This window comes from Durio zibethinus, chromosome 21, assembly GCF_047325235.1.
Source record: "Durio zibethinus cultivar Kanyao isolate XHJ-2024 chromosome 21, ASM4732523v1, whole genome shotgun sequence".
In the NCBI taxonomy this organism is placed as follows: domain Eukaryota; kingdom Viridiplantae; phylum Streptophyta; class Magnoliopsida; order Malvales; family Malvaceae; genus Durio; species Durio zibethinus.
In genome coordinates, this window is record NC_143182.1 from 22,536,950 (window position 1) to 22,547,137 (window position 10,188).

At 27.8% G+C, this 10,188-nt stretch overlaps 1 protein-coding gene across 4 annotated transcripts; it reads left to right on the plus strand.

Moving 5' to 3' along the window:
• Positions 1 to 308: 308 nt before the first annotated feature.
• On the plus strand, positions 309 to 7,949 carry LOC111306343 (plant/protein). 4 transcript variants are annotated; one of them, XM_022904239.2, is made up of 11 exons: positions 312 to 615; positions 851 to 953; positions 2,725 to 2,738; positions 4,250 to 4,483; positions 4,586 to 4,657; positions 6,127 to 6,216; positions 6,640 to 6,678; positions 6,759 to 6,863; positions 7,103 to 7,268; positions 7,455 to 7,564; positions 7,653 to 7,949. In XM_022904239.2, exons 1-11 carry the CDS (start codon positions 400 to 402, stop codon positions 7,737 to 7,739), a joined length of 1,236 nt encoding a protein of 411 aa, XP_022759974.1. In that variant the 5' UTR covers positions 312 to 399; the 3' UTR covers positions 7,740 to 7,949. The 4 variants fall into 4 exon arrangements, with proteins under 4 accessions (XP_022759975.1, XP_022759974.1, XP_022759976.1 ...); XM_022904240.2 differs by lacking the exon at positions 6,759 to 6,863 and having other exon boundaries at positions 309 to 615; XM_089750398.1 differs by lacking the exon at positions 2,725 to 2,738 and having other exon boundaries at positions 345 to 615.
• Positions 7,950 to 10,188: the final 2,239 nt, after the last annotated feature.

Consider the following 10,188-nt stretch of genomic DNA (forward strand, 5'->3'; position numbering starts at 1 on the left):
GATGAATGGAAATGATATGGCTTTCCAAAATCAAAATCATAATTCATAATATAATGGAGCGTAGGAATAGGATAATTTGGAAAAGTGGGTGAGTGGCAGCGGTAGTGCAGGGCACATGGTATGGGATTTTCCCTATGGAAATAGGATAGTTTGAAGATGGGTTAAGAAAGAACAAAATGGAAACAGTTGGAACATTAGATGACAAAAAGGCAAAAACATGGGTTCACGGGTTGCTTCATAAAAAAAAGTGAAAAAGATAATTTTAGCAAAGTTCACGGGCTCCCAAATTATTCATTTTTTTTCTCACCAACTAATAAATGATGAGCCAAACCTGCCCCCCCATCGTCTCCGCCATTTTCCAAAAACTTTTGCTATTGTATCTTCATCATCATCATCATCATGTCTCCAGCTTGTAGTTGGCTGCAAAGCTTGTTAATGGTGGCTTGGTTGTTGAGTTGGAAGTGGCTATCAGCCGTAGATGGGACGGCGGCTGCAACCGTGAAAGTGGGAAACATCTCCAAAGTAGAAGATGCCCAAAACTACCATATATACTATGGCCAGACCTTCAAAGTTATTAAGAATGCCATTGATGGCAAGAGTTACCTTCTCATCCAGGTACTCTTCTTACTTCTACATTATAAATTATAATTAAAAATTAAAACAACAGCTTGCTCAGTGATAAATGATGAACAAAAATGGATTATCACTTTAATTTGTTATTAAATTAGAATGAGATAGTGGGTTAGTTTCATATTTAAAAAGATTTGTTTTTTTTTTATATATTTTAAAAGTATAGTTTCTATGTCAGATTGGGTGATGAAAATTTATTTGAATGAATAAAATTAAATAGAGTGATTCGAGGATGGCTGGAAGGACAAAATATTGCACATCAAGGATTAAGTCATTTGTCATCCCTTTGTCTAACTTTTCAGCCGATACCAACGGCTTTCCAGGTATTTACATTTACTTTTAATTTGAGAGAGGGAAGGGTAATTAAAATCAATAAATACATAAAAATGTCATTTCCTTGATTAATATTTTTGTTCCTTTTTTTTTATTTGGATGTGGTTAATGGAATTTTTTTTTTTAATTTAGTGTATTATTTTCACCAAATTCAAGAGAAAATAATAAAGTGATTATAATTTTTATAAAAAAAAATTCCCTTTCTTTTTTATTAATTGAGAAAAATTATTTTAAATTAAAAGCAAATGATGAAAAGCAATATCAAAATTGATTTTAAAGGAACAAATAGTTGAAATGTGACCGTAATTACGGTATAATTGATCTACATGGAAGTAGAATCATGCGTTTTGTCATCTATAACATGTTTCGTCTATATATTTTGTGAAACATTCCTTCAAAATTTTAAATTGTTTTTTTTTTTTTTTTAATCTAAATTAGACATGTCCATTGGACAAGGCCAGACCTAATTAGTTTTAAAAAGTTTTTGCTTAAGGCTCCATTGATTCATCGAGTCAAATAGACATTTTTTAAAATATATATTAAAATATTTTAAACATTTTTTAAATTAAAAATTAATTTTTAAATATTTCAGATTTATCCAGATTAAATCGGATTTAGACTTCAAATCTCGTTTTGGTGGCTAAGTAAACAACGATCACAACAGTCTAGAGAGATATCTTTGGTCAAGAAAATATATTAGAAATAATTATCTTTTATTATTCCATTTTTGTCAATTAATATTATTATTTATCATATATTATTTCTTACTTTTTAAGTAATATTTTAAATTAGAAATTATATAGATAAAATAAAAATAAAAGAATGGATTCTTAGCCAATATTTTTGTTCCCCGATTACAATTGGATTTGATCCAAGTTTATTGGTCAAATTCCAATGCTGATTGAGCTTGGACTGGGTCTCTATGGCCTCCCTCGTCCTTGTTCTCTCACCAATCCTAGCCTACAGTTTTCATTCCTCGGTTCTCCTTTCTCTACTGCTGATGTTGTTGTCAATCCCTCTCTTCTTTTTTTTTTTTTTTTTTTTTTGTATTTTTTCTCTTTGCCTGAGTACTCCTCTGCCTTTATGATGTAGCTTACTTGTCTAATGATTAAATTGTTATCAAACAAACATTGCCATGTCATGGTCCACCGCCACATCAAGAATGAAAAAAAATTCAAAGAAATGAATTTTTAAAATAAAATCCAAGAGTTAAAATTAAAAACAATTTTTTTTTAAATATATTTCTTTTTTTTTAAATTTCAAAAAATTTCAAAAAATAAAATATTGAACTTTTTTCTAATTAAAACTTCAAAAAAAGAAACGAAAAAGATGATCTCTCTTTATTTCCTTTACGCTTCCTAATTTTCTCTCACTCAAGTTCTTTTTTTTCTAGATTTACTTTTATTTTTAAGTTTAAATTTAAAAAATTCCAAAAAAATAAATTTTTAATTTTTCTTTTTATTAATTTCAAAATAAAAATAATATAATAATTTTATCATATATCATGATTTTATTAGATATCAACCATTTAATTAACACAAAATATTTAACTGAATCGAATATTTAAATTTTTACTTTCTAAAAATTAATTTAACAAAAAAAATATAATTCAAGAGTCAAATAAATATTTAAATATTAATATGATGTTATACATTGTTTTAAATTATTGTCATTGTCGTCATCGTTTTATAATATCATTATTTCACCTTTATTTTTATCTAACAAATTTCTTCTCATGTCTCTTATATTCTCCGATTTCAGTTTCATTTTTTGAGGTAAGAACTACAACCGATCTAATTCGCTACTTCTACATATTTGATATTGTGGTTTGATTCGATGATCCATTTTTCATTACACAAAAATAAAATACAAGTTTTTATATGTGATTCTCCCTTTTTTTTTTTAAATAAAAAAATCACAGAAACATTTAATTATATTATCTTATTTCATTTAAAAAAAAACTAGAATTAATCCTACATTTCACTGTGGATCTATTTTTTATTTATGAATATTTATTTTTATTTTAATATATAAAAATTGAGTTATAAAAACAAATTTTTATAAATAAATATATATATGTAATAATTTATTTCATATGAATTCAATAATATTTTTTTAATGATTAATTATAGACTTAATCCAAAAAATCATTTCTTCTTTTCTTTTAAAAAGGTGAAATATGCATGTATTAAAAAAATTGGAGGATTGTATTAACAAATTAACTCATCATACAAATTATGATAAATTCAAAATATTAAGATTTTAAATGGAAAAATATATTTTTAAGACAATAATTTTAGAACTTGCTTTTAAAGATTGTAAATGGAAATCAAGAAAAGAATTGATGCAAATAAAAAATTAATTTCATGACGCTAACTTTTCAGTCCTGGTCTTTATTGTAATTAAATTGAATAGATTTAAAAGTTTATTAAATGGTATATTTTTATCCAATTATAAATTTTATCATGCATTCTTTTTTTGTTATTTAAAAAACTAAATTGACAAAATTTTATATTTTTATGATTTTTGTATAAATTATATTATTATAATTTTTCAAAAGAAAAGATTTTAAATAAAAAGAGAAATAAATATAGAAAGTAAAAACCAAAATAAAAGAGAAAACTTTCTTACTCTTATTATTTTATTATTTCTTCTTTTCCCATTTTCTTTATCTTTCCTTTACAAAAAAAAAAAAAGAAAAGAAAAAACATTTTACTCAAGTTTAAGTTAAAAAATAAAGAATTAAAAAAAATGGAAAATAACAAAGAGAATTGCCCAAGGCTTTTCTTAAAAAGCTAAATCCATTAGAAGTTCAAAATATTTATCATTGTTTCAAAATTTTAACATTTTCCAAATTTGCTCATAAAATGTTTCTATTTGATTTTTTAAAAGTTTTTTTAATTATATTTTAATTGAAGATATTTTGATGTCGAAATATCATTTATGCAGAAATTTATTGGTATATTAATGTTAAGTTTCTCACGACTGCGTGTCAACTATAATTTTCAATCTCTTTGGATATTATTTAGATATACATTTAATTCATTAAAGAACAATTATATATATATATATATATATATGAGGGGGAGAAAGGGAAATGAAGGTATTCACAGGCTGAATTGAATTCGATTGACATCGTTAAAATCTAAATTTTATCGGGTTTGATGGAAACCCGACTTATGAACACGTCAATGAAAAAGAGAAGAAGATTGTCTTTGGATATAAAGTAGTAAATTTCTTACTTTGACATCAAAAGGGAAGCTAATAGTATTAGCTATGAATGCAGCTTTTGGGATTACTAGGAAGCATGAAGGGGATGACATCAAACTCGGTGGCTTCTGAATGTGTACTAAAATTGTTTGAAGGAGGAGAAATAAATATGATCAACAAAAGTGAGCCACAACAATTTGCACAATTTGCTGCACACTTTGTTAGTTACATTAATGAGATGGATCAACCTCCTTCACAAGTTTGCAATTTTGCAAACTTTGCCGCTATAGGAGAGCAGACGCCTTTACAGGTAATTAATTCAGATTTACTGGCAATCTTGCAATCTTTAATTAGGTTAAATAGTTCGCATAATTAGCAAATAACCAGTATGATCCTATGTGTTTTGCGATAGAGAGCAGAATGGATCAAGTTCTTGGGAGCTTTCGCAAATTTGGAAAACAGAGCAAATCAAGTCTATAAAGCAGTAAGTATTTTCATTTCTTAACATTAACTAGTTAATTTTGAAGTTCACATTTCACATACGTCAGCTTATTTAATGATGACAATTGGACTGATCGGATTGGGTTTCACCTCCAACCTTCCTCAATCATCTCTTTCTACTGCAATGATTTCTCATGAAAAGCTATATGTTCGACATGTGCCCTGTTTTGGAAGATGGGCATCCCGGTTACCCAATAAACCAAGAGGAAAATATTTGGCAATCTGCATCCCACAGCATTTAAAAGAGGCAACAAAAACCAGAAACAGAATCAGAAATGATCTCTGCAATTGGAATAGCAGAATTATTAATCTGATAATAAAAAAACATATGTAATGATTGCATATTTGCAATCAAACTTTAAGGATGCATAAAGGGGATGAAAAAGGAATGCTAGATTTGGTGTATTGGACTGAGGTTCAAGCTTTGTTGGCTCCTAAGGCTGCCAAAATTAAGGGGAATCCTTGGCCCCCATTGTGTTCGGACAGACAATGGGCTGTTTCTTTATGCTTTTGGTCTTCTCTGTCCTGAAGCCATAGCCGGCAAACTTACTTAATACGTCTCTAAAGCAACTCCTTAAACAGGGAAACAAGTCATCAGTAACTAGTTATTCAAACTCACTAACAATCAATCAGATTTGAAGCAGTAGGTCCTAAAAATTATTGCCAGGCAGATCAGATGGATAATTAATTCGTTAAAACCTTTCCTTTTTAGATGTGATATATTCAACTGGTGAAGCATGTTTATGAGGACCAACACTTTTAATGGTTTAGGGTTTGTGATAGAGAAGAAGAAGACTCTCTTCTGTTATCTGGCATGCCCATGGCCATGGAGCTTAGAGTTGTCAATGGAATGTTTTCTTGCTTCCTTTTGTTGGAAGTTAATATTTCAAACATGATCAAGTAATTGGTGGTTAATTACTTTAAACGTGAAAAAAAAAAATTCTGATTAGTCAAATTGAAACATAATTACTGTAGGCAGTTGCTTTTTTTTTTTTTTTTTCTTTGAATTGGATACCACTTCTTATGAGCGAGCATTCCCAACAATTTAAATAAAAAAAATTACTAGTTGTAGAGAGTAATAACGTTTGAATTAAGCTTTTCTAATTTTTACAATAAAAATTATAATTGAAACAAGTGGTTTTGTTTGCAAAATTCTAAAACTGACATCGAAATGCATTGCTTAATAAATCGATCTCGTTGGGTTATGTTTTCTGGTTTCTTGGTTCCTTGCTCAATGATACTTTGTTAAGCAAATGAGTTAGTCATTCATTTAATTTTAAACCAGCATGCAGTTACATAATTTAAGGACTTTCAATTGTTAGAGTAGTGTCATACATGTATAGCTTGTTGTTATTCTTCTTGGATTTACAAAAGAAATTATAAAAGCAATAAAGTTGGAATGATATTGTTTTGATTTTATAAATTAAGATGATACCATATATATTTTTGCAGGTAAAAGACAATTACTTGTGCTTAACTAAAGTTGCGGAGGCCAAGCAAAAATCATTCAAACCAATAGTTGCATGGATGGAGTACCAAAATGTAGGTTTATATTTATAAAATTAAAGAGCATGCATACAATATATATACATGTCTTCAACTACACATTTTAGCTATAATTTTGTCACATAATTGATGAGTTTTCCATTCTCTCTATGATTTATATATATACATATATATATATATAATTTTACCCTTAATTTCCTATCACTCTAATTTGAAAAACAAAATTGAAAATGTGTTAAAAAAATGTATTTATCACAGTTGTTGCATTTACTTGTACATCTTAGTCACTTCAACATGAAAATCTATTTTCTTTTTTTTTCATTATTATTATTATGTGAAAATAACAACTTTCTTTTCAATTATCCTCCTATATATGGATGGAAGATGAAAATGAAAGTAAGAATTATATATAGTTGATGTATAATATACTAAATCAACTTAATTACCTTTTGCATGCAGGGCATATGGTCCTTCACCAAGGAAACATATAAATTAAAGGTATTAAATAATTATGTTCAATACATAGAATATAATAGAAGATGGTTTTTTAAAGAGATATGACTAAAAATGGAAAACAGTATGTAGAAGATGCAAGAGGAGAAAATGTGGATGGCTCCATTAACAAGATAACCTATAATATCTCCAATCCTGATGATATTGAAGATTTGCATGCTATCCTATGTGTAAGTTTTTTTTTTTTATCTGTTAATCATTGCTTTATTCATTTATTTATTTATATTTAAAGTTATCAGGAACTGAATTTTCTGAAATTAAAAATTTAATAGTCTATCAAGAAATTACCTATTAGCTAATCAATACTTGATTATATATAATTAATTGATTGGAGTTTTTTCTTAGATTAATTTTTCTATTTAGCAATTAATCTAACATTTGTATTATGGTTTTTTTTTTTTTAATGTAGACCGTAGATGTAGTGATTGATGAAACATACAGTTGGGATCCAGTAGGATACACTCAATCAACATTCCTCCGAAACATAAATATTGAAGATCATTCTTGTTTTGCTTTTCTTGCAAACCAAAGCATATGGAGATATGATAAGAGAATTCATAATTTAACTACTCTAGGTAACGCTTCTCAAATCGCATATTTATATTTTGATTAAGAGTTCGTTTTCTATAAATTAGCAGTGAAATTTTTTCTCATATTTATGGTCTCACATATATATAATTTTACATCACACATCTTTACTAGTTGTTCATAGTATATATTTTTGTTTTGTTTTTTTTCTTTTTTTATTTTTACATGTAAAGATTGGTTTGATGGTGCGGTCTCTCAACCCCAACTTGTTTTGGCTGATCTTATTGAGATTTTGTTCCCAACTCAAAACTACAACACCACTTACTTTAGAAATATTGCAAAGGTACGTAGAATTATTTTGTATATAATTAGTTTTTAAATTTTTCTTTTTTTTTTATTTCTTTCATTTATTTATATTAAATAACATTTAGGGAGAAGGAGTTATAAGCATTGAGCCCAGCATGTGCGATAGAGATAGCTCAACAGCAATGGATCCCACAATACCATCTTGCGGATGATTTGTTTGTTTTTATAATCAAAATTTTTAATTTTTAATACCGAAATTTGAATACGTGGATATTTTCCATCATACCAAAAATTTAATTGTATCCATGATACTATGTTAGCTAGCAATACTAATATATTAACTTATTAAGTCGTTCACTACGTACAAACTTGATATTTGCTGTGAAAACTTTTGAATGAGATTGAATTTCATTGATTTTCCTATTTTATTTATATTAATTAGATTATAACCCGCGATACGCCGCGAAAAAATATAATAAATGTGTTATCATATAATACTGCTTTTCTTTTATAATGATAAACTGAAAATAAATTATTTTATTGTACAGTCAAAGCGCACAATAAATATCATCATATATTAAAAAAATTAAAACATAAATGAACGATATCAGTATCATAATAAGAAAAAACCAATTTTAAAGTTCTAAAAATTGCTAAAATGGTAAAAGACAGATCATGATTTTTCATGAAAATCAAAATGTATTCTGGTTTCTACAGATTATAAGCATAGAATTTTAAAGAAAAAATTAGCTATCTATAAGCGTTTTGCCAGTAATTTGCATTGAAGATAGCAATCTTGAGAGCGTTAGTACGTATCTACAATATGACTACAACGAAATCAACACTGCAGAAAAAATATCTTGTGACAAAAGAATCCATTACTAAATGCCTTTGCAATGTGATGCCAGTGATAAATGATAATGATTAAAAGCTATTGTTAACAATATGTGAAATGACATACTCAGAATTTCAAGCATAGTTATATCTATTGAGTTATGATAAGAAAACTAATAACAAGTGAATTCTAAAGATAAGATATAAAAATGAAATTCAATCCAAACCAACTTTTAGGATGCAATTCTTTAACAGGAATGCCTAAAAATTGATAAGATGTACATGAAAAGATAGAAATTTGTATATATACATGCATATGTATATATCAAGAAGTATATACCACGAGAAATGGGGTTAGAAATGGTGCCCAATGCCTCTTGACACCAATAGGTGCCATGCCAAGTCCACCACCTCTATTTCAGTTTTGTAGAGATTCAGAAGACAAACATCTAATAGTAAAAGCCCAACTTGTCAAACCTACTTGTAAGAAAAATAAAAAATAAAAAGTTTTTTTAGAAAAAATAAGCAAAACAAGTAAAAAAAAAAAGTTAAAATTAGTAAAAAAAGGGTTTATCTTATCTTGTCAATGTATTGATTCCATAGCACAGACGTGTATAAATTAACCTAAGAAAATAGGTATGGAACATAAACAATTCCATAAAAGCAACAATACAAGATGGAAGTTCAGAGGATTCTATAAATTACAGACTCTATGCATCAATTCGAAAGCAAGCATGAACTTATAGAATCCAATGACTAAAAGACTGAACATGTTTGCCAACAAACGAAACTCCTCCATGGAACCAATTGCAAGTGATATGGCGCTATCTCTGGTGTCCATCAACCATTTTCTTTACATACAGAGCCTCATCTTCATTGGCCTAGAACCAATAATCATGAATTAAAAGTAGATAAATTTTTTTAAAAAAAATTCAATTGAAATAAAGAAAAATAAACCAACAAAGTAATAAATGACGTACATGACAAAAGAAGAACACGGAAGAGGATTCAGGCTAAAAGGAAGATCTACCTAAGAAATCAGTAATGTAAGAAACAAAATTCTTAGGACAATTATTCATATACACGATGATGATAAACATAACAATATTGGCAACAACAAAAGCAACAATCAATCAAGGCATGAAAAGTAACTTGACCCCATTGTCATTGATTGTCTTACATATCTTGTTGATCCTTTCTTCATACACCCCATGGGCTGAAGGATAAGTGACCTAAAATTAAAATAATAGATTGAACTTAGCATTAGCAATTTCCTGGCCTTGAAAATAATCTTAGTAATGAAAGTAATCATTCCTGCCATAAGGGTAAAAAACTAAAATGCCTTAAATTATTGATTCGTCAAATATTTCAATTTTTTTACAACTAAGATATCAGTAAACAAACATAGAAACAAAGTGATGAGTATATAAAAATTCAAGACATAGGCTACTCTTCTCACCACTCCCCAACTTTCTCAATCCACTGTATCACAAAATGAAATATTGAAAACTTCTTCCTTAAATACCAGTCTTTCTTGCCAACCAGACAAATATTAATATAACAAAAAAAACTAATATTTTGGCATACCTTCTCGATTGACTACCCATATCTAGAATAATCATACCTGCAAAAAGCACATAAATAAATAAAAAAATGATCACTCAAATAAAATGTCTCAGATTAAGTTTTTCAACTTACCCCAATAAGATAACTCAGAGATATAAACTAATTACCCAAATCAGATGCATTACCATGTGAGTAAAGCACAGTTAATACCGCTCTATGGTTCTTTTTATATACCTCTGATTTCCCTTTTCACAACATGAA